The sequence below is a fragment of the Trachurus japonicus genome, chromosome 2 (assembly GCF_045865225.1).
Source record: "Trachurus japonicus isolate A0001 chromosome 2, Traja_1.0".
In the NCBI taxonomy this organism is placed as follows: Eukaryota; Metazoa; Chordata; class Actinopteri; order Carangiformes; family Carangidae; genus Trachurus; species Trachurus japonicus.
In genome coordinates this window covers 9,768,965-9,793,825 of record NC_140908.1, presented here as the reverse complement: position 1 = coordinate 9,793,825, position 24,861 = coordinate 9,768,965, and the positions used below count along the sequence as shown (strand labels likewise).

The 24,861-nt window shown below is 42.3% G+C and overlaps 1 protein-coding gene across 3 annotated transcripts; it reads left to right on the top strand.

The window, feature by feature from the left end:
• Window positions 1-3,489: 3,489 nt before the first annotated feature.
• abcb11b (ATP-binding cassette, sub-family B (MDR/TAP), member 11b) lies at window positions 3,490-24,367 on the top strand. 3 transcript variants are annotated; one of them, XM_085799768.1, is made up of 29 exons: window positions 3,490-3,731; window positions 3,899-3,987; window positions 4,120-4,138; window positions 5,189-5,215; window positions 5,307-5,358; window positions 6,136-6,443; window positions 6,598-6,685; window positions 7,719-7,852; window positions 7,935-8,106; window positions 8,189-8,313; window positions 9,054-9,228; window positions 9,665-9,778; window positions 9,878-9,988; window positions 10,862-10,987; window positions 11,348-11,551; window positions 12,284-12,454; window positions 12,917-13,118; window positions 13,215-13,284; window positions 13,884-14,004; window positions 14,106-14,282; window positions 14,405-14,509; window positions 14,816-14,977; window positions 16,058-16,261; window positions 17,152-17,393; window positions 18,401-18,557; window positions 18,905-19,102; window positions 21,362-21,568; window positions 22,532-22,678; window positions 24,017-24,360. In XM_085799768.1, the coding sequence occupies exons 2-29, from the start codon at window positions 3,909-3,911 to the stop codon at window positions 24,215-24,217; spliced, it is 4,098 nt and encodes a 1,365-aa protein (XP_085655894.1). In that variant the 5' UTR covers window positions 3,490-3,731; window positions 3,899-3,908; the 3' UTR covers window positions 24,218-24,360. The 3 variants fall into 3 exon arrangements, with proteins under 3 accessions (XP_085655894.1, XP_085655885.1, XP_085655875.1); XM_085799759.1 differs by lacking the exons at window positions 3,490-3,731; window positions 3,899-3,987; window positions 4,120-4,138; window positions 5,189-5,215 and having other exon boundaries at window positions 5,326-5,358; window positions 24,017-24,367; XM_085799749.1 differs by lacking the exons at window positions 3,490-3,731; window positions 3,899-3,987; window positions 4,120-4,138; window positions 5,189-5,215 and having other exon boundaries at window positions 5,326-5,358; window positions 13,884-14,016; window positions 14,127-14,282.
• The last annotated feature ends 494 nt before the right edge of the window (window positions 24,368-24,861 follow it).

Below are 24,861 nucleotides of genomic sequence, written 5' to 3'. Positions count from 1 at the left end.
GTTAACTACAGCTTGTTATTGTATAAGCACAAAAAGAAAAAGAAAGAAAAAAAAGCAACACTATATAGGCTATTATTGACTCTTATATCGATATCTAATAGATGGTAAACATTAAAATAATTGTTTTACCTATACACTATGGGTCAAACGTTTGGACACTTACTACATTGTAGATTCAAACTAAAGACATCAAAACTATGAAGTCACCACCTTTTGCTTTGATTAACACTTTTTGCACTTTTGATTCTGTCATCAGCTTCATCTGGACTGGTTTTCCAACAGTCTTGAAGAAGTTCCCAGGTGCTTTACCTTCACTCTGTCGTCCAACTCATCTCAAACCATCTCAGCTTTTAATTTTAATTAACACTTTTGTGTTAATTATATAATTCCATATGTGTGCCTTCATAGTTTTGATGTCATTAGTATGAATCTCCAATGTTGAAAGTAATAGGCTACAATTAAAAAGTAATAAAAGAAAGCACTATATATATAGTAAATATAATGTATCAAGCTGAATGACTAAACATAAGAGGTGTGCACATTCTAGTCGAGTCTATAACTATATAAGTACCACAGTGACAAAAGAAATTTAAGTGTAATCCCATAATCCGTGCAAAAAAAGGTGCAAAAGTTGCAGCAGTGCAGTGGCCATGCTGGCTGTGTGAGGTATATGCAGTGTGTAGGGGGGAGAGGGGCAAAAATGTGCAGCTGTTGTGTGTTGCAGCAATGCAAAGTCCAATCCACAGTTATTGTAATGATTGGGTGTGGTGTGTGATGGGGCAAAGGCAGAGATTTTGCATCTGGTATCACTTTTACAAATAGAAAGCGAATGAAAAAATGAAGAGCTCAACAAATAACATCTGGAAGAATAACAGACATTTTGGCAAATGAGCTTCAAATGATAAACAATCAGAACCAAAACATCCTCTTCCTGCTCCTGCTGCTTCACACAACAGGATGTGAACATATCCTGTCGTCGAAAGAAATCTCAAGAAGCCACTTCCTGGAGAAAGTGTCTGTGCCCCTCTGACACAAAATAAAAGCAGATATTTAATGCATCAAGTTGTCTGGTATGAGTGAAATAACCTCACTGAACTCCAGCAGAAATCCATCTTGGACAGTCATAAGTGGCTGTTTTCATTTTTAACCACAAGGTGGCAGCAGAGTTGTTTGTCACTTATTTTCCTGGCTAGGACAAAACTGTGGCACATCTAAAGTGAGCGTGGTCTCATTTAATGTTTTAGCAGAAAAATACATAATGTTATGGAAAATTATTCACACAGTGCTGCTAAACAAATAATATGACAAAATAGGCCTACTCACAATTTACGCTCAGATGTTAATGCAGCTTTCTGACCTGAAATTAAATACACTTTATTTATGTCACTTTTTAAAGATACAGTGTTGAATAAATCTGGCATTGCATTGCTGGTAAAAGCAGATCAGAATGTCCTGTATACTGTAAAATGCAAAGGGATTCACAGTTTGGTTGAGTGTAGCTTGAAGGTAATTGAAGTTAATTGAAATATTAAAGCGCCACTTGTGTTAAAATGTTGTAAGTCTGCATTCCCCTGAACTTACAGTACATGGACACAAGTTAATTATCCTCCTCTTTGTAGTTTCCTGACAGCACTGGAAGGCAGCAGTCAGTGACCGCTAGGGCATTGACTGGTCAGTTGTTTTCATGTGCAAGCAAAGCGTGCAGGTCCAGTCAGTCGTTTCTATGACAATAGAAATCACAGTTAGTCCAAGTTCACATTGACTAACATCTCAATTAAACTAAGGATCTAATTATCATATTTAAAAATATAAAAAAATCTAAGTTTATGAATAGCAGTGTGAATTAATTTCCTCTCCGTTATGGACAGAAACAATGACTTGGCTAATAAGATAAACAAACAGTCAACAAAAGTTTAAATCTGTTGTTGAGTTTATTAAAGGAACTAATGAACAAACTTCAAATTTTGCCGATTGTGAGTGGGTGTTTCGTGTGTTGCCTGCAGTTGTTTACTCAATTAATGAGCAAATAAAAAATACAAATGTGTGAAAGAAGATGAGTTATCTGTGATGGTGAGGAAGTCGGGCAGGAGGAGGAGAGGAGGGCAATGACCTCTGGTGCAGTTACTATTTCTCAAATGACACAACAGCTACACCCAGCCTCAACTCAGGATGGATTTCAAAATGACAATCCTCAATGAGGGTAGTCCATCCCATAAAGGCTGATTTTGAACCTCAGTCACAGCAACCAGCAACACTGTAAAGTTTCTGTTATTATAGGCTATCATGACTAATTTTCTGTATGATTTATTAGTCGGCTACTTCAATACATGTTTTAATTAGCACAAAATTATCACTCAAACATACGCCGTTTGTTAAGCACTTAATCAAATGCATGTTTAGACACCAGACAGCGTTAATAATAAATAACTTAATGTTCATTATGTAAATAGGCTATTAAATTCTAAAATAAAGAAGTGGTGCATGCACACAACAGTAAATGAACAACACAAGCGTTTTCTCTCAATGAGTTGGGGAGCCAATCAGAAGAGAGGGAGCTCTGTGGTGAATTGGAAGTGTGATCTGTTTGTTTTTGTTTTTTTGTGATGAGCTCCCTGACATTTGAATTTCCCTGCAGGAATGAAGTTTAACTCTACTCAGTACTCTAAAACAAACCAGGCAATCAGTCCAGTTATAGTCGGATTAAGGCCATAATTTGTTTTTTTCAACCATCATATACTGATTAAAACAGTCCATGGATGTATTAGAAGAATGCATTAGAAATTCCTATAACAAACTACACCCAGGACCTGGACCAGGGGGGAAACATTGTTGAAATTGATTTCTGGGATTTGTGAATCGATTTTGAAATGAATCGAATTTCTTTGGTGGCTCGATTTCCCCCACCTCCACCCTATTATTACTTATTATTACAGGACTGATATTATTGGTCTCCCATAACTCTCAGACTCCACTAAAGCCTTCAAGGCAATTGAAGATTTGTTCATTAAAGCTTCCGGCTTCTTTACTTAAATCCCACAAATCCATACATTTATATGGATCTCCTGAAGTCTCAGAATCAAACGGCTGAAAGAACCGAGAGTCCTTTCCATCTTTGGGGTAAACCTTCAACCATCTGCAACAAATTGAGTCATTTTGGTTCATGTTGCTTTCATCCACCATTGTAATAATTCAATAAAACCATTTACAAAATCAATGGGCCCATTGGTTTAACATTTCCTTCCACTCAAATGACTCACGCTCTCGAACTTAACATCTAAAGAACCTAGTAAAGATTTTCATTCCTTCCTTTGTGGAAAGAAAAAGGAATAGCATAATAATGGTTTAAAGTTGTCACCTGTGGATACATAGCTCAGATACAGAGGCTGAGCAGGGTGTTTGCTCTGCGGAGGTCAGTGGCCTGTTGAGCAGCAGCATAAACCGACAGGACACTTACCCTCAAACAAAACACTCTGACCCTGAGCTCCTGCCAAGCCCAATTCCTGTTCAATAAGAGCACGTGTATTGCTTCTAAGGTACACAGTGCTGTCCCATACCCGAGTGACAAGCCGCCGCATCTGCAACCAACTGGGAGAGACGCAACACCTTCATGTCAGGATACTGGACTTGGGTGTAGGAGCGCTACTGGTGCCACTGGTCTGACTGTTACAACCCTTGATCAGGTCCAATCAAGGATAAGAAGGATTGTTTTCTCTTGAAAAGGAAACGTATCGGTAAGTTTGTAAAGCTGTCATCAAAGGATGACTGCCTGAAAAAAAAAAGAAAGAAAACAAAATAAATGTACCTTCTAGCTGGATTTTAATTTTGACATGACTGTCGTACACTAATTATTCTGCTTTTGAACGTGTGAAATGAGTTCTTCTCTCTTTGCTTCTCTAAGATGAGTCAACATGCCGAGTGGATCAGTAAGACTGCAAAGCATTAAGAAACTGGGACAGGAGAACCAAGGCTACGACGTTTCAGATGACGGTAATGCACTATTAAGTTTAATTATTTTAGACAAGGCTGATGCTTTATCAGGGACAAATTCTCCAGTATGAAAATACTGTTTTTCTTTTTTTCACATATTTTAAAAATACCTTTTCAATTCTTATTTTGCAGAACCAACTGGCTCCTATATGTAAGTATGATAATGAACATGTTTTTGTGATCATTTTGGAGATTCTGCTTCTTCTTAGTATTAATTCGATATATAAATGATGACTCCCTCAAACAGAAATGTATTATATGACATAAAGTATATTCTCTTTTATCAAGAGTGATATATGTCACCTATAAGGGGATATATACTATTGCCACATTGCGAAGTAGTAGTGCATATGGGCTGATTAGGTTTATAGTAAAATAACATATAGAAACATAGACTTATAAAACCTAATAAAAGAGTGTACGCATGGTTTTTATTATTTGGATTTGTGTTAGCTATAAAAACAGAGAACTCTATCATCTCTGTGTGGGTGACTGTGTCTTTGTGTGCTTGGTGTGTAGGTGTATACACTATGTAGGGAAGGTTTGTTTATCTGATCTATTTAGTTGCATGTTTTTTGTTTATAATGTCACAGATGAGATCAAGGAAAAATTCACAGTTGTGTTCTGTCTCTACATAGCACACCGTGTCTATATTAGAGAACAGGTAACACTTCATGATGGGGTTACAAATCACATGCTGAGGAGTTCATGGAACTTGCTGATCCTTAATTACAGACGGAAATAGAGCGAGCAAAGGACAATCTGACATTAGCATAAAAAATATATAAATATAGAACATGCAGCCATGTAGAGATGTACATTATTTCAAGTGCATGTTGGTTTTTAAATAAGAAGTCAATACATTTTCTATGTTAAAGTGCACTGTGCTCTCAGGGTCACTCTGCTTAATAGATATTCAATTAAACTGAAAGGAGATGGATGAAGAAACTGTAAATTTACAATCATTAAACCCCTAATTTGATGACACATTAAGCCTTAACTAATGACATAAAGTCATAGTGACTGGGTCATTTATTAACCATGAGCAGCAGGAATTCATAATACATCCTGTTTTAAATCATGCATTAAATCATCATGCATTTCTTAGGCATGTCTTTTGTAGCCTTATTATAAATTGTAACCCAGAGGATATGTGCAGCAGTGTGCTCACAGTGTGCTCTCTCTTCTCTCTTCCATGCAGGACCATGACTTCCAAGGAAGATGTGAAGTGAGTGAAATACAGCAGCACAGAGTCTCTGGATACACAGTTACATTCACCTCATATATAAACCAACTAACTGGCCTTCAATTTCCAACAGAGCTCAAGGAAAAACAGAGCAACCAGCGATACGAGTCGGCTTCTTTCAGCTGGTACGACATATTTACACACTTACACAATGTATGCAGGGCCGGCCCTAGGATTTTGGTGGCCCCTAAACAAGATTTTTGTTTGTGGCCCACTCTAAGCGCAAACACCAAATCACTGGTTAAAACTGAATACAGACATGTTTATGCCCTCTGAGGTTTGAGGCCATTTTCTCGACTTTTACATATTTTCTTAAATTGATCTTTTTAAGATACTTGCAGATGTAACAATACTCAAGTGTTTTATGTCTAAATATTAGAACCTCCGCTGTAAGCACACTGAGGCCAGTTTGTCCTACACTGTATAAAGAAATAATTTAGGCCAAATGCTGGAAATTTGAGGTCTGCTTTTTGAAAAATGTCAAATCCCTTGTGAAAACACACCTTCAGTCATGAGAATGAACTGTTTTGGTGCTTGAAATAGGATATGAATACAGTAATATAGAAGTGTAGAAAACAAGTCTAAAATGAAATTGCTTTTTGAGCACAAATGTTGTCATTCTGCCATTCTATTTTCACCAAATGTCTCAAATGTGAGATAAAAGAAGCTGAATATTGACTTCAAATTACATATAAAGCTCATAGCGTGCACATGCAGACCTCAGGATGTTTAAATGACTTGATGAACCCCGGTACCTTTCTGATCATGTGGCCCCCCACCTGACGGCTGTGGCCCTAAACAACCGCATAGAGTGTTTATGCCAGGGGCCGGCCCTGAATGTATGAGTTTGCTGTCTGCAAGATTTGTCGATTTAAAACCAGCATGTGTGTGTGTGTTTACAGTTCCGTTTCGCCACGTGCAACGACACTATGATGATGGTGGTGGGCAGCGTGTGCGCCGTCCTGCACGGCTCGGCCCAGCCCCTCATGCTGCTGGTGTTCGGCCTGCTCACCGACACCTTCATCGAGTACGACATCGAGCTCAATGAGCTGAGCGACGACAGGAAGGAGTGCGTCAACAACACCATCCAGTGGAAGAGGAACTACACCGGGGCGCAAGACCTCACCGGCATGAACAACCAGTCGGACTGGAGCGTCATCAACAATTCAACGTGGGAGATGCTCACGCCGCTGAAGGGAAGGCCGTGTGGGTAAGTGGGTTGTGAGAAATGCATGAGCGGTGCTTTCTCCAACACCAAATGTAGTGTGAGATGTAATATTAAAGCTTCTGGATAAGTGTTTAAGTGTGTATGTGATGTCTTCTCCTCTTGATGCTTTATTCCCTATATGTGCGCTGCCTTTCAGGATTCTTGACATCGAATATGAAATGACCCTATTCGCCTTTTATTATGTTGGAATTGGAGCAGCTGTGTTCTTGCTGGGATACCTGCAGGTTGGTATAAATCCCGTATGACACAACCTGATCCCATCCTCGCTGTGAAACCTTATCAGAAACCAAACAACGTCTTAAACCCTCCTGCCTCTCTCTGCCTTCCATATTTAGCCAACAAGCTCTGTTAAAAAAAAACAAAAAACCTTGTAGCTGCTCCCCACAGATCCTAAAATACTGCAGTTACTACGCTTCACTATCTCAACCTCTCATTAATTAGCAAACCACTGGCCCTCAGCATTTATATCTTAAGTCATTAAAAAATGCCAGTTTTTTAGCAGCTGAACACATTTCCATCCATATTTTACATTTTATCTTTCTCCCGTGTTTTATTTGCAGTGTTAATGCAAATAAGATGAATTTGTATTTTTAGGACCCAAATATTCTCAGTGTAGTTTTAATTTTTACAATCCTGCACGGCCTGGAGGTCTGGGTTATGAATGGATGAATGAATGAAGGTGGCGACTGCCTTGTTGTGACATCACAAAGTTACAAAGGTCCTGATGTCATATTTAAAAGGGCCAGTTTTACAGTATAAGCTATAAAACACAGAAACGCATAGACATCAAACAGTTTATGTTTAAATCCTAAGTGACATGAACTTAAACATAGACATCCCTGTTACCTTTTATGATTTCTGTGTTGCACTCAGTATTTAAAAACTTAATGGGACTTTGTGCCGTGTTCAGTAACTGTGTTTGTGGAGGTTGGGGATTACTTTGTGTGGATTGGCAATTATGCATCTGAGCGAACAAAAATCACATGGAGATCCCCAAGGCTTCACAAATGTCACCAATTAATTAAGTCGCTGATTAATTACATCTTAACATGCAATTAATCAATAGCTGCAGTGAAAACAAGATTGACACCAGCTACTCGCCTCCGAAGAATTGATTTTGACATACTTCTACTGGCTTTTGAAGCACTAAATGGTTTAGAGATCTGGTATTATAAACTACAAGACCCTTATAGTTAAATTATTTCCCATAATGCAACTTTCTGTCCTTTCACGCCCTCTCTCTTCTACACCTGACAGATCTCCCTGTGGGTGACGGCCGCCGCCCGGCAGATTCAGCTCATCAGGAAGAAATACTTCGGCAAAGTGATGAGGATGGAGATCGGCTGGTTCGACTGCACCTCCGTGGGCGAGCTCAACACCCGCATGTCAGAGTGAGTGTGACATCTCCTGGAGCTTTTCCTGGAGTATTTGTCCTGTGTGTGTATCTCACTGTGGTTTGCATCTGTGTTACAGCGACATCAACAAGATCAATGACGCCATTGCGGATCAGGTGGCCATTTTCCTGCAGCGCTTCACCACCTTTGTGTGCGGCTTCTGCATCGGCTTTGTCAAAGGATGGAAGTTGACGCTGGTCATCGTCGCGGCAAGTCCACTGATAGGCGTTGGAGCCGGCCTCATGGCTCTGGTGAGACTTCTGACTTCTGACTTTTGACTTCACTCCATCCAGATCTGCTCCTTTAACTGTGCATCCTCCACTTTCCCACCAGTTTGTGGCGAAGCTCACAGGGATGGAGCTGCAGGCCTACGCTAAAGCTGGAGCTGTGGCTGACGAGGTCCTCTCCTCCATCAGGACCGTGGCTGCTTTTGGCGGAGAGTTAAAAGAAGTGCAAAGGTTGAAGAATGCAAAATGTGAAACAACACTATAATCTACTTGCCAACAATGAGTACCCGGAAATGTTGAGTACCCCAAAGTTTTATGTTAGAAATAGATAGTATGGGTCCCCAGCATTCAGAAACTGCCGGATGCTAACTTGTATATAGTGAACAATTAGCATAACTGACATAATTAGCATACATTAGCATAATTGCTATGGGCAATATTTCAACAACTGCTTGGCTGATCTGGGCAATATTAGTGTGGTTTTAGGGGTTATTGATGATGCTGAATCCATTTCTGACATTTTCAAAATTCAAAATGGCTGTCTAAACCGGAAGTGACCAGATTTTGAAATCCATCAAAATCGGCCCACTGGTGGTTAAAATCTGGTCACTTCCGGTTTGGACAGCCATTTTGAATTTTGAAAATGTCAGAAATGGATTCAGCATCATCAATAACCCCTAAAACCACTCCAATATTGCCCAGAGCAGCCAAATCAATTTTGTTGAAATATTGCCCATATAGGCAATTATGCTAATTTATGCTAATTGTGTCTGTTATGCTAATTGCCCAATATATATAAGTTAGCATCCGGCAGTTTCTGAATACTGGGGACCCATACTATATATTTCTAACATAAAACTTTGGGGTACTCAACATTTCCGGGTTCACAATGGGGCCCTATGGGCTGGCAAGTAGACTACTATTTCATAATCTATTACTATTCCACTAACGCGTGTTCTTCTGATCTCCAGGTATGACAGGAATCTGATCTCTGCTCAGCGCTGGGGCATCAGGAAAGGTCTGATTATGGGTTTCTTCACTGGATACATGTGGCTGATCATCTTCCTGTGCTATGGCCTGGCCTTCTGGTACGGCTCCAGTCTGGTGGTGGACACTGCAGAGTACACTCCAGGAACACTACTGCAGGTATCATCCGAAAAAAAAAGCAAACACAAAAATGCTCTCATCTGCTTTCTGCCCGTGAAATGCATCATTTTCTTGTCGACTTTCATTTTTCATTCATACCTTTTCAAGGGACAAAACAGTGTGAGACAAAACAAAAAAGGGCTGCTTTATAACAAAACTAAACAAAAAAACAACCTCTTGTATGTCAGTTTGAAAATAAAGTACCTGCAGCTGAAGAAATATAAAAAAAAAGCTGAATCCCAGAGTGAATATGGAGCCGGCGAGGAGGGATTTGGACGACAGGGTCATGTTAGAAACTATTTTTAACAGCGGAGGTGATGTGTTATCATGGCTAACGCCCACCAGGCTCCACATGTGTGCACATACTGTATAAAGCTGATCTATGTCTTAAGTCTTTGCAGCTATAAGACACTGACCTCTGACCTCTTCATTCCAGGTGTTCTTTGGCGTCCTGATCGCAGCCATGAATCTGGGTCAGGCCTCTCCGTGTCTGGAGGCGTTTGCTGCGGGTCGCGGCGCCGCCACCATCATCTTTGAGACTATTGACAGAGTGAGAGGGGTTGATTTTTACAGGTTTACAGGTTTAGCTGATATTGTCACACAGAGTCTCACTGCTGAAATGCTTTTTTTTTTTTTTTTTTTGTGTCAGGAGCCTGAGATCGACTGTCTGTCCGAGGCCGGATATAAGCTGGACAGGGTCAAAGGAGATATTGAGTTCCACAACGTGACCTTTTACTACCCATCACGGCCTGAAGTCAAGGTTTGGTTGCTGATTCTGTATTTGTTGTTATAGGGAGAGTTTTCTTTTCTTTTTATTGCTTTTAAAGGGATAGTTCAACATTTTTCCAATTGGCCCATTGCCATTATCCCTATAGTTTTAGCAGTAGGTTCGTTACCTTTAAATGTCGGTGCAAGCTATTTTTAGAACGGCGGAGCAGAGCCGCGAGCTGCTCAGAGCTACGCTACGGAGGCTCATTGGATTTCTTGGTTTCCCTCATCAAACTCATCAAATACACAATCCAACAACTCCAAAACGCTCTGGTGGACAAGTTGTGACCTGCACATTCACCACGCTATGAGATTATAACAGAACGTTACAAGACAGAGTTGTTTTAGAGGTAAATGCAGAGACTGCTTGATGAAAAACTGCCCCCGACGGGGACGCGCATCAGTGGTTTTGCATGAATTTACCTCAAAAACAACTGGTGCAATGGGCCAATTTGCCAAAATGTTGAACTATCCCTTTAATGCACATTAACAGGCAATTAACAGCACAAAAGAAAACAAAAATCATCTTGAGATTGGGTCTCATCTGTCACGCAGATGTATAAAGGTAGAGCACATATACTGTACCTTATCTAGTTCTGTAACTCCAAAAAAAGGATTTTTAAAACAACAAATGAATAAAATAAGTCAAATGTAGTTATTTAAATACAATTTTAATTTTGAGGTATAAAACAGTCAATAACTGGGGTCCACCTTCTCATAAAAACAGGTACTTTTAGCTGCAACTGGGCAGTCATATATCCCATCATGTAAACATGCTTTACTTTCTGTATCCATCGAGAATAGGGAGAATTTTTTGATTCCTGGAAACAGTCTGAGCGTCACTTACACCGTGTCCTCTGCACAGATCCTGGACCAGCTCAGTGTTGCAGTCAGCTCTGGGGAGACAACAGCCTTCGTCGGGCCGAGCGGAGCCGGGAAGAGTACGGCCATCCAGCTCATCCAGCGCTTCTACGACCCCAAGGAGGGCATGGTAAAAAAAAAGAATCCTTATGTCAACTCCTTAGATTGACGATTCCCTCGATGTAAGAGCTGCCATCTCCTTCCTTTTAAGTTTCAAAAATAACCATCCCCTGAGGGTTATAGAAGTACACGATAATCTGTTTCATTATTCAGCCAATGGATCCTAACAACCTCATTTTTCTCTTTTACTGGAGTTACAGGGCTTTTCACACCTTTGTCTCGTTCCTTTCTGCTTCTTGAGAAAGGAAATATAGGCTCTTGTCGACTAACCACCTCATCATGTGGCGCACTGTTGCAACAGAAGCTGCAAAGCACTTTAATAGCATCATCCATCAATTTCCCGCTGCTCCACGTCTACCTTCCGTCTCAGGTGACCCTGGACGGCCACGACATCAGAGGGCTCAACATCCAGTGGCTGCGCTCGCTGATCGGCATCGTGGAGCAGGAGCCCGTGCTGTTCGCCACCACCATCGCCGAGAACATCCGCTACGGCCGCCCCGGGGTCTCCATGGACGACATCATCACCGCCGCCAAGGAGGCCAACGCCTACAACTTCATCATGGACCTGCCGCAGGTGAAACAGCGGAAACATCCAGAGCACACAGAGCATCAGCATTCAGAAAAACCAATAAGTTTTAAAGGGATAGTATCATTTTTTTAAAGTGGGGTTGTATGATCTACAAACAGCCCCTAAGTACTTTAATTGCAGTAGAAGACTCTCTGCACTCTTCCCGTTAGCAACGCCAGCCCATAGCCCTGCCCAGAGATTTACAACATACATTGTTGTGAATGGACCCAAAGAAACGGCCTATTTTCGCGGCCTAAAAGAGGTTTTACCTGAAAAAAAAATACACAGTTCCATTGTTCGCTATAATATAATTTTTTCCAGCCCCTCAAAGTGCAGGAAAAACGCAGTTTTTATTTGGACCTAACCAACTGCTGATCGGCGGGCGCTAACCCTGGGCGGAGGGATACGTCAGTTGGTTAGGTCCAAATAAAAACTGTGTTTTTCCTGCACTTTGAGGGGCTGGAAAGAATTATATTATAGCGAACAATGGAACTGTGTATTTTTTTCAGGTAAAACCTCTTTTAGGCCGTGAAAATAGGCCGTTTCTTTGGGTCCATTCACAACACTGTATGTTGTAAATCTCTGGGCAGGGCTATGGGCTGGCGCTGCTAACGGGAGGAGTGCAGAGAGTCTTCTACTGCAATTAAAGTACTTAGGGGCTATTTGTACATCATACAACCCCACTTCTAAAAAATGATACTATCCCTTTAATGTCGTGTTTTTGTTTAAATTTGGTAGAAATTCAACACCTTGGTGGGCGAAGGCGGGGGTCAGATGAGTGGAGGACAGAAGCAAAGGATCGCCATCGCTCGGGCGCTGGTCAGAAACCCTCGTATCCTGCTGCTGGACATGGCAACCTCTGCCCTCGACAACGAGAGCGAGGCCGTCGTGCAGGAAGCCTTGGATAAAGTAAGTCTGCTGAAGTCAATTAAAAAGAAAAGACGTAGAAAACATTTTGAAGATAATCTCATTGATGAGGGAAGAGGAGAAGCCTGAAAATCTGGAACTTATTTGTGAGAAAACTTAATAGAGTCTGAGACATTGGTAGAAACCTGAGAATAGCACATAAATGATATAATCAAAGGCTTTCATCAGATATATTCTTAGAAGGAATGTAATTACAGCAGTTTGCAGATGTGATCAGAGTGAATGTGGTTACATGAGAATATAATAAAAGGAGAAACTCATTAAAAAGTTTCTTTAAAAAAATATCTGAGTGCTGTGATCACTTTTTCTTCAAATGTGGCCATGAAAAAAAACAATGCTGCTTTTGTGGGAAATATTTTTCATTTGGTAAAAGATTTTCCTCAGAAATAAATAACTTCCTGTGTATTTACTCACTTAGCAAGCCGGTGTAATTCTGATTTTTAGGTTCGCATGGGTCGCACCACCATCTCCATCGCTCACCGGCTGTCCACCATTAAGAACGCAGACGTGATCGTGGGCTTTGAGCACGGCCGGGCGGTGGAGAGGGGCAAACACAACGATCTGCTGGAGAGGAAGGGGGTCTACTTCACCCTGGTCACTCTGCAGAGTCAAGGAGACAAGGCTCTGAACGAGAAGGCCCGACAAAGTAGGTTCAAATATTAATAGACGGATGTTTCGATGAAATACGGAGCGTGACAGGATCTAGTGATTTGTCCTCATCACTCTGTGTTTGTTGTGATAGTGGCCGACGCTGAGCAGGAGCCAGAGAGGCTGAGTCTGTCCAGAGCAGGCAGCTACAGAGCCAGTCTCAGGTAGGAGACAACACCTGCTGCCCTTCAGTACCTCAAGCTCAGTTGCTTACTTGTGTATAATTATATATATATATACACACTTTTATATATAGTCATGTGAAAAAATCAGGACAACCTATGAAAGTCTGTTTGTTTTTACATATTTGGAGATGTGGATATTTAATATAAATTAATAACAATACTGGGAGATTCAAGTTATATAACTAAACAAGCAAATTCACCCTGAGAGCAAGACCGCAAGATGCTAAAAGAAGTCTCCAAAAAGCCTAAAATGTCATCATGGGATGTAAAAGTGCATGTCTCTACAATCTGAAAGAGACTGTACTGAGAAGTGTAACTTGCATGGGAGGTGTGAAGGAGGAAACCTTTGCTGTTTAAGAGAAACACAAAGACCAGACTGAAGTTTCCCAGAGAGACCAAGACCAGGACTTCTGGTTCTTTGGACGAATTAGTCTAAAAATGAATTATTTGGACACCAGAGCAGAAGACAAACCAAATGGTGTGTCCTAATTTCTTCACATGACTGTATACGAATATGTATATACATGAATGTGTGGTCGCCTTGTAGCTGCACAGTAATCGACTTTTTCATTTTCCAGATCCTCGATCCGCCAGCGTTCCCGCTCCCAGCTGTCCAACCTGATCCCAGAGTCCTCGGTCCCCATCGTTGGAGAGCTCGGGCCCAGAGCCTACGCTGTGTCACAGGCAGACAAATCCAAGGTGTGTGTGTGTGTGTAGGTGTGGATCAAAGCTCAGCAATAATTTCAAACCGCTGAAGTGAAGCCAGCTGTTTGACTACATCCCAACCTGCCGCTGCACAGGAAGCCGTCCCAGAGGAGGAGGAAGAGGAGGAGGGATTCATTGAACCTGCACCAGTTGCCAGGATCCTGAAGTACAACATCCCAGAGTGGCCCTACATGCTGTTTGGATCCGTTGGAGCCGCGATCAACGGAGGAGTGAACCCCGTCTACTCTCTGCTCTTCAGCCAGATCTTAGCCGTAAAGTCCACTTTGATTTTATCCTGAAAAATCAAGATAATGAAACTTAAGAATGCACAATAACATGTTTTTGTATGTGCCTCTATGTGTGTGTGTGTGTGTGTGTGTGTGTGTGTGTGCAGACTTTCTCTGTAACAGATCCTGTGGCTCAGAGGAAGGAGATTGATAGTATCTGCCTGTTTTTCGTCATGGTCGGCGTGGTTTCTTTCTTCACCCAGATGCTGCAGGTAGAGTAGCAGTAGCTGCTTTAACAAGACTGATTGCTTCAGTGCCGCTGTGCTGCCATCACCCCCCCCCAGTCTTCAAGGTTGGGGGAAAGTCAAAAGACTCCTCTTTTATTTTGGTAAATTAGTACCTTCCTGGATTGAATCTAATTTTCCTGCTTCCTGCCGAGCTGCAGCTCTGTAATGACTTCATGTTTCTGACCTGCTGGCTGTGGGCGGAGACAATTCTCCAATTTTACTGATACAGTGCACTTTGGTGTTGGTATTTTGGGTGTAATAAATATTCTTTGTGTGTGTGTGTGTCTCCAGGGTTACGCTTTCTCCAAGTCTGGAGAGCTGCTGACCCGCAGGTTGCGGCGGCTGGGCTTCCACGCCATGCTGGGCCAAGAGATCGGCTGGTTTGATGATCACAGGAACAGCCCCGGAGCTCTGACCACACGTCTGGCAACCGATGCCTCGCAAGTTCAAGGGGTGACTTATAGCCTCGGTGTAGAAATATGCTGCAAAATATTCAGAGAGGCCTCAGGTCCAATGAAAAAATTATGGGTTCTTTTTATTTAAAAAGCCTGATAAGGTGCAGTTAGTTTCCAAAACTTCAGCTCTGCGTCACTTTCATTCTTAAAGCAGAAGTAAGCGATATATTTGTGTTAATATAAGTCTTAAATAGTTATATCTTCCAACAGCAATCACTTACATAGAGTGTTTGGACCGAAACACGGGTCTGTCAGTCACTCTGCTCTGCTCTGAGCCGAGGAGAAAACTTTTCTCGTGTCCTACAATTTTTATCCAATGAGGAGAGAGAACAAGTTCACGGGTCGGAAGTTACAAGTGGCCGTTATAGTGACTTTCACAGGTAAAACAGGTCGGAAAAACACGAGTGGGTTGCCTGGAACGCTACAAAGTCGTAAGTTGTGACTTGAAGCTGTAAACGCAGCATAACCCAAAACGACCGGATCGCTTACTTCTGCTTTAAAGGTCCCATATTATACTCTTTTTACTCAATTTCACTCAGCTGTCAGACGTCCAACTAAACTGTATTCGAAATGTATTGCCCCAAACTGATCCGTGGTCCTGAATGTCAGCTGTCTGAAAGTCACTCAAATGAGCTCTGCTGAGAACAAGCTGTTTCTGTGCCTGCACCTTTAAGTGACATGGTTACTGTACACGGCAAAGATTATTACCACTTTATGACTTAAAATTGGTCGGTATTTCATCAATTTAGCTCAGGAGTTTCTTGCTGTGCACTGCAGCCATAGAAATAAACGTGGTAGGCGTTTTATTGCGCTGAGGGCCCGGCCTCACTCCCTTTGTGACATCACTACAGGAGCTGAGTCTGAACAGCCTGTATGAGCACCGTTTTACCAGTCAGTGGGCTGCAGAGTCGATGCAGGACCTGTTTGCTTTCCTCATTCTAGGAGTTGGTGGGCTCAGGGAGGATCAGTTTATGTATGTAGAGACCAGAAAAAACCTGTTTTTCATAATATGGGACCTTTAAAAACAAGTCAGGTCACCAACCTCCTCCCTCTCTCTCTCTTTGCCCCCTCCTCCCAGGCCACGGGCTCGCAGATCGGCATGATCGTCAACTCGCTGACCAACATCGGCGTGGCCGTCCTCATGTCCTTCTACTTCAGCTGGAAGCTCACCATGCTCATCCTCTGCTTCCTGCCGTTCATCGCTCTCTCAGGCGGCTTCCAGGCGAAGATGCTCACAGGCTTCGCCAAGCAGGACAAGCAGGCCATGGAGGCTGCAGGACGGGTAGTTACACAACGCTGTGTCAACTTTATACTGATAATAAAACATATTTCTGCCTCAATCAGCGTTTGCCACTATTAAATATTAATAACTTCAAATCACTGTGTGCTAAATCAGCTGACCAACATTAGTTGCCTAAACTGTAACTTAGGCGAACGTGCACAGTACTTAGTGACAGATGGGAGGATATTTTAATGCTTCAACCACCCTGATTTGCTGTTTTTACCTCTTTTTGGGGGGTCAGAGTCTAAACCAGGGGGCCAGACTGGACAATAGCTGTTTGTTTACCATCCTAAGAAACTCTCAGCTCATTAATCTATTGGCAGGAGCTGAGAGAAAGCTCGATATCGGTGTCTGCTTTAGGCTCCAGGTTTCATCCGTTTCACATCACTGAGGAGAATCTCCACAGCCCCACAGCTGAACTCAGATCTGAGGTACAAAAGCACTTTATTAGGTGCTGCTGTAATTTGCTGAGTTGGTCACGGAGCTAACGCTGTCAGGCTCAATTCCTACCGGAGGGCCACCCATGCTTAAAATGCAGCCACGGTAGAGAAAAGTACAGCTGATAAAAAAAAACCCCAGGACAATACAGTGAGAGCCTGAAAGTTCAAATCAAAGAAAAAGTATTCAAAAGTCAATTTTCTGTGAACTTCCTTTGCGCTATCTTAATTATCCTGATGCACTAAACCCCACCCCTCCAAATAAAGTGGATTAGATGAAAGTTTAATGATCCCTATGGGGAGGAACTGGCTTACTGCAGCAGCATAAAACAGGATATAGATAAGAACAGGGCAAATGCTTTATCTCCAGCCCATCCCTCTCCCGACACATAAAAACACTAAATGTGCAGGAGCAGCTTCGACCAAATCTCAATCTTCGCTTCTGATTCGCAGATTTCCGGCGAAGCTCTGAACAACATCCGCACCATCGCCGGTCTGGGGAAGGAGAGGATCTTCGTGGACATGTACGAAGCCCAGCTGGACGCTCCGTACCAGGCCGCCCTGAAGAAAGCCAACGTGTACGGAGCGTGCTACGGCTTCGCCCAGTGCGTGGTCTTCATGACCAACTCGGCCTCCTACAGGTTTGGAGGTTACCTGGTGCGGCAGGAGGGGCTTCACTTCAGCCTGGTGTTCAGGTGAGAGAGTCGTCACCGCTGGTTGGATCACTGATGTTTCCATTTCCTGTCCTCTCTCTCCCTCTCTTCCTAAAATATGGAAAAGTAAAATGATTCTATTAAAATCTCTACTTAATATGCAACTATACCACATCATAGACTGAGCCAAACTACACTTATCTCAGTAACACCCTAAAGGATCATTCATTAGGACTGATTAGGGCTGAACTGGTTAGATTTTGGAGGTCAAATGTGAAAGCTCAAGGTCATTGCAACCTCAGAAAGCACTGTTGGCCTTTACTGGCCCATTGCCATAATCCCTATAGTTTTAGGAGTAGGTTCATTACCTTTAATTGTCGGTGCAGGCTATTTTTAGAACGGCGGAGCAGAGCCGTGAGCTGCTCAGAGCTCTGGTGGACAAGTTGTGACCTGCACATTCACCACACTGAGATAATAACAGAACGTTACCAGACAGAGTTGTTTTAGAGGTAAATGCAGAGACTGCTTGCTGAAAAACTGCCCCGGACGGGCACATGCATCAGCGGTTTTGCATGGATTTACCTCTAAAATAACTCTTGTTATTTGTCTTGTAACGTCTTGTAACGTTCTGTTATTATCTCATAGCGTGGTGAAATGTGCAGGTCACTACAAGGTAACAAACCTACCCCTAAAACTATTGGATTTAGGCAATGGGCCAATTTGCCAAAATGTTGAAATATCCCTTTAACTCAAAAGGTCCATGACAATATAATGTTACAGTGCTGAATAATTCAACACTATAACTCAGGAGGAGATTGAGACTAAATGTCCTGGTTGGTGGAGGGATAGGCTACAGTCATTAATTTGGTAAATATTTGGTTGGTTGGAGATTAGCACAATGGAAAACAAAAATCACCATTCAAAGTTTGCAAAATCCATTATTTAGCTTTTTGTTTTTGCTCAAAGGTAAAAGATCCGTGCTAGAAACAAGGGATGAACCCCTCCTGTTGTGTTGGAAGTCACAGTACATTGGTTTCTCTCTCTGGCAGGGTCATCTCAGCCATCGTCACCAGCGGCACGGCCCTCGGCAGAGCCTCGTCCTACACCCCCGACTACGCCAAGGCCAAGATTTCGGCTGCTCGCTTCTTCCAGCTGCTGGACCGCGTGCCTCAGATCAGCGTCTACAGCGACAGGGGAGATAAATGGGTATCTGTTATTCTATATACGTGCTGCTACGCCGTCACACCGCATGCTGAGAGTATGAAAAATGAAGGGCTGCCTCCTCCTGCCATGATAGATTCACATCCTTCAGATCCAAGTCTTGTTGCTTTTCTTGTAAATCCCACATCTGTCATAGAAGAGAGATGAAAAGATGGAAGGAAGACACTTTATTCTATTGCATAGATCCCCAGAAATACATATAATCTCCTGAAATACCAGTCTAATCTGCCTTTTATGGACAAGAGGAGGCGCCCTAACACTCAAATACACCTCCTCTGTAACCTTTGTGCTCTTGTTGTCCCCCCACACACCTCCCTCCACTATGTTTCCAGGATAACTTCCAGGGGAACATCGAGTTCATCGACTGCAAGTTCACCTACCCCACCAGGCCGGACATCCAGGTGCTGAACGGGCTCAACGTGTCGGTGAAGCCCGGCCAGACGTTGGCCTTCGTGGGCAGCAGCGGCTGTGGGAAGAGCACCAGCGTCCAGCTGCTGGAGAGGTTTTATGACCCGGACCACGGCCGAGTGGTGAGGATGACGCTGCTGTTTTTTATGAATGACCTCACACTGGAAATGTTAGGGCTACTTTAACTGAGTGTGACAGATTTTCAAGTTATTTTATCATGTGATTAATTTAGATTATATAACACTGTTATAGATTTAACCAGTAATTACAACAATCTGTCTCTACAAAACACTAATTTAACGTTGACAGCTTATGAAAAATAACCCAGTGTTAAAGTATAACACTGTATATGGAGGCTTCACTTGAACTAATGTAAGTACAGTCTTAGTCTTCTTCCTTCGTCTTAAACTCTTCTTTACCTTCTCAATCTTAAATGTCTTTGTTATATTCTTCATGTTTTTCTTTATTTAGCCTACGTATATTTTGTCCTTTCTTTCCTGATCTTCTTTTTCTTCCTCCTCCTTCTCTTTATCCTACACTTCTTTGTCTTCTTCATCTTCTTCTTCACCACAATGGGCCTCATTCACGAACCGTTCTTAAGAACAAATTTGTTCTTAAGTCCTACTTACGAAGTTTTTACGAAGATTGTGGCATTCATGAATGTTTTCTTATCCAGAATTTGTTCTTAACTAAGAACAAAATCTACGAACAGTCAGGAGTATACTTACGCACTTTTAAGTGCTGAGACTTCTGCAAAAATAACCGATTATAGTGTTTTCTTTTGTTCTGCAGTTGTATGATATTATATGATTTGAATAAGAATTATTTTCTTATCTTTTATGATGTTTTTAATAATTATATATTAATAATAATAATTGACAAATCATTGCAGTTTCTTAAAAAAAAACATTATAGACACTTAATTCATATCAGTTTTTTTTTTTTAAGTGTTCACACTACACACAACTGTTTTTATTATTTTTTTTAAATATATGATAATATGATGATATTTATGATGGCACACGTGAGAGTGTGGTCTCTCTGATAACAACCCGAAGAGCTGCATCCACTGCTGGCTACTAAATATAGCCTAAATATAAATATAAATATAAAAATATAAACTAAATATAAGCCTTTTGTTTGTTTCTTTGTTTCATTCCTGCCACAGTAGCGCCACTTCACTACTTTAGTTCTTTTTATGTTTGGAATCTGGTGCTCCCTCCCAGATTTTCATTTGAGCATTTCAACTTTCTTTCTCACTTCACCTTCTCTGCTCAGTGCCTGTGGGTTCTGTGTGCACACGGCCCTGCAGTCTCATGCCCTTTTACGGGCATTGATGGGGCTGTTACCTATGCTAATCCTATGTTAATTAGACTCACCTGGCACACGCCCTCAACTTACGAGGAGATGGCATTCATCAAGTAGGAACACAGCTGCGAACAATTCTGAGGCTTACGAACGCGTTGATGAATCTGACGTAGGGTTTTCTTAAGGAACTTCTTAAGAACAACTTAAGAAAGAATCTAAGAAGGTTCTTAAGAAGATATTGGTGAATGAGGCCCATTGTTCTTTGTCTTCTCTATCTTCTTTGCCTTAAACATTGTCTTCTTCTTCTTCATCGTCTTTGTGTTTGAAAATGAACGAACCATTTGGGGTAATACAAGAGCGCAACTCTTAGTTCACTGGTTTCAGACATTTTCATGTAGTAAATGTCCATTTAATCACTTTAAATGAACTCAATATATCATAATATATTATATAAAAAAACGAATCGGATGAGTTCTTTGCATATTGAAATAGAAAATGTGCGAGTGAGAGATTTGACTTTAAACAAGCCAACATTATACTGTCACAGCAGATGTCTGACCTTTTTTATTAAAATGTCACACGTCTCGTTTTGAGATAAATGTCACTTCTGCTTTCAACTTACACTCGTAGGAGGTTCAATTGTACCTTGAATGTCACTGTATAAAGTGAAATCTCTAATTTGTCAAAGTCAGAGAATAATTACTGGACACTGAGTGTACTCGGCGGCGACCGAGGGATTTCATATCTCCTCAGATCATTTATCAGTCAGACGTTTGTGCTGACTTTGGGCTGTATTTTAGAGAAGGCCTTCTACCCGGGACGGAGGTTTGCCTCGGTGCCAGCCAGGGATCGCTGCCAAGATTCAAATGTCCTTAATTGAGTTGGAAGTGGTTTGCAAACGCACGGCGCTGATTCTCTGTCTGAGATTTAAGAAGGACAGTATCACCTCTGCACAGTTAGGAGAAAAATGACAGTAAAGATGGTCGTATGATAGCTCATAAAGTGGATTGTATTTCCAGTCTTTGATTATTACATTGCTTTCCACTAATGGTTAAATCAATTTCTTCCTGCAGCTGATTGATGGCCACGACTCGACTCGTGTCAACGTGCCCTTCCTGCGTTCCAAGATTGGCATTGTGTCCCAGGAGCCCATCCTGTTCGACTGCAGCATCGCCGAGAACATCAAGTACGGCGACAACTCCCGGGAAATCAGCATGAATGAGGTCATCTCTGCCGCCAAGAAAGCCCAGCTTCACAACTTCGTCATGGCGCTTCCTGAGGTGCTGTGAACACTTTGTGCTTTAATGTGGCGGGGCGGAGTGGTGGGGGGGGGGGTAGGGGTAGAAGGAGTGCAGCTGAGGTTAAAATGACGTTTGATTCATCCAGGATTGGAAAAACAGGCTGTAACAGGCAAACAGATGAACAAATGGAGAAAGCAAATACAGGCTGGTGCTTATACACGCTGTGTTAATGAGGGACAAGTGTGACTGATGATGGGGGGGGTGAGGAGCAGGTGTGCAGATGGGGCCTGTAAATATGTTAACATGGGAGTCTATGGGGACTGGCTCGCTCCAGTGGCCATTAGAGGAACTGCAGCGTTCAGCACTTGGGAGGTTTAGCTGCTCGCCTCATCTCATCCCATCTCCAGCACAAAGGGCAATCCAGAAACCACTCTGAAATTAGCTTTAATTATTATGTATATATATATATATATATATATATATATAGCCTATATGTATTGCACTTGATAATTATATCACCTAATGGTTTGACAGTAATGGACTGCAGTTTTTGGGGAGCTAAGTTGCGGTTTGATGACTGACAGCGGAGACATTTCAGGTTCATCAGCTCTCTGTGAAAAAAAAGGAAAAAAAGAAGAAGAAGCAATTTTTCCGGCGGCAAATTAATGAGTTATGCAAATTTGTTGTTAAAGTGACAGCACTTTTTCTTTTTTTCTTTTTTACCAACGCCACTGTGATCAAAATTACATCATTAAAAGCTTATTAGAGCTGCCTCTAATGCAGCTGACTGATGCTGGATTTTTTGAGATCAATAATGTTATGGATACTTGGAGTTAAATCACACCTGGCAGGCTTCTTTAAAAACAATTCATGTCCGTTAACCAGCATTCATTGATGTTCTTCTACAGGAAGAAGGATCAGGATTATGTTTCGGATTAGACAGTCAGGGGTTTGTGCCTCATATGTAATAAACATGTTGCTGTGTGTCTCTCTCCGCCTCAGAAATACGACACCAACGTGGGCGCTCAGGGTTCTCAGTTGTCCCGCGGTCAGAAGCAGCGCATCGCCATCGCCAGGGCAATCATCCGTGACCCCAAGATCCTGCTCCTGGACGAGGCCACCTCAGCGCTGGACACCGAGAGCGAGAAGGTCTCCCCCCACCCCCCCACCCTCACCCTCACCCTCACGCTTTCAGATAAACACAATCCACACGCTCCACATCACACAGCACCGCGCTGCAGCTGCTTGATTTTCTCTGGGCACAGAGAGCAAAGAGAGAGCAGCCAGTTAATTATTATTATCATTAACATCATTATCATTCATCATCTCTATTATTATCACCAGCAGCAGCTCACAGTTCATCCCAACCCTGCAGTAGAGCCTCTTTAAGATGAATAGTCTGTGGGCCTGTGTGGTAGCCTTCCCACCTCACAAGGCTGAGTCACACTGCAGAGCCCTGATCCACTGGAACATGTTAATGATAGTAATCAACGCATGATTGTAAAATTGCCATAATTGGGAGGTTTACGCGTTTGCAGCGTGGCAGAACCGATGGTGGCTCAGCTCCTGCCCTTGTGTGTGAATGTGTGAGCATGGCTTGCTTCACATGTGTGTTTTTTAAAATTATTATTAATGAACATTTAAGAACTGTTAGACATGTACAGAACCATATGGGACAAAGCACAATTACAGAACAAACAATCAAACAGAGACAGAACAAACCAGAGAACGGGGGGTGAAGTTGCGAAAAGGGGTGTTGAAATGAGCAGTTGGGAATAAAAAGAAAGAAAAAAATTGGCCCATAATCCCTATAGTTTACGGAGTAGGTTCGTTACCTTTAATTGTCGGTGCAAGCTATTTTTAGAATGGCGGAGCAGAGCCGTGAGCTGCTCAGAGCTCTGGTGGACAAGTTGTGACCTGCACATTCACCACACTGAGATAATAACAGAACGTTACCAGACAGAGTGCTTTTAGAAGTTTACTTATAAATTCATACACTGTGACACAATTTAAAGGGATAGTTCAACATTTTGGCAAATTGGCCCATTGCCATAATCCCTATAGTTTTAGGAGTAGGTTCGTTACCTTTAATTGTAGGTGCAAGCTATTTTTAGAACGAGCTGCTCAGAGCTACGTTACGGAGGCTAATGGGATTTCTTGGTTTCCCTCATCAAACTCATAAAATACACAATCCAACAACTCCACAACGCTCTAGTGGACAAGTTGTGACCTGCACATTCACCACGCTATGAGATAATAACAGAACGTTACCAGACAGAGTTGTTTTAGAGGCAAATTCATGCAAAACAGCTGATGCTCGTTCCCGTCGGGAGCAGTTGTGTTGTTGGATTGTGGAAGACAGAACAAAACTATCACTAAAACATTGGTACAATCTGCTAAATGATCACTCAAATTTGAAAAAACTTCCATTCACCATGAAAGATAATATCACCCACTACAATGACACCTTTTCCACGTCTCTATCAGACCGTGCAGGAAGCCCTGGACAAAGCCAGAGAGGGCCGGACCTGCATCGTCATCGCCCATCGCCTGTCCACCATCCAGAACTCTGACATCATCGCCGTCATGTCCCGGGGCTTCCTGATGGAGAAGGGGACGCACGACCAGCTCATGGCCCTGAAGGGAGCCTACTACAAGCTGGTTACCACGGGAGCACCAATCAGCTAACCGCTCAGAGAGACGGCGTCCAATTAGCAGGACAGCAGCAGCGAGGAGCAGAACTGGAGACTCGCAACACCAGTTTACTCTACAGTATTTATTTTTGGGAGGAGGAAGAGTTTTGTGAGTTTCAAGCTGTATATTTCAAGGGGATATATTGTGGAAATATCACTTCTTGAAGGCTCTTTAACATATATTTGGGTGTTTGTCTTGTCTTCCGGCCCCTAAAATGTGAGAATTGACAAAAAAATCTGTAATTTTCAGGCTCCCGAGGTTGAAATGCATTTGGTTTTACGAGCTGTTCCCTCAGATGTCTTCCAATGATATGCAGTGGGTCATTTGCATTTAAAGGGACAGGCACTGAAACCAGCCGTTCTGAACAGGGCTGTTTTGAGCGGATGAAAAGAGCTGTGAAGTTTGATCCTTGGGGTATTTTGACCAACGCATGTCCCAGACATCTCTTTAAGACACCTGGGAACTATTTTAATTTGTGGAAAAGGGGCAGAACATGTCTCCTTTAAGGTATTTTAAAGTCTTTCTGTTACTTTGGAAGCTGGCTCGGTCTTAATGCTTCCTCATATGCCACCTGAAAGATGCATGAAGCTCTACACTCGATCCACTGTTGTCCCAGACAGTCCAGACACTACACTAAT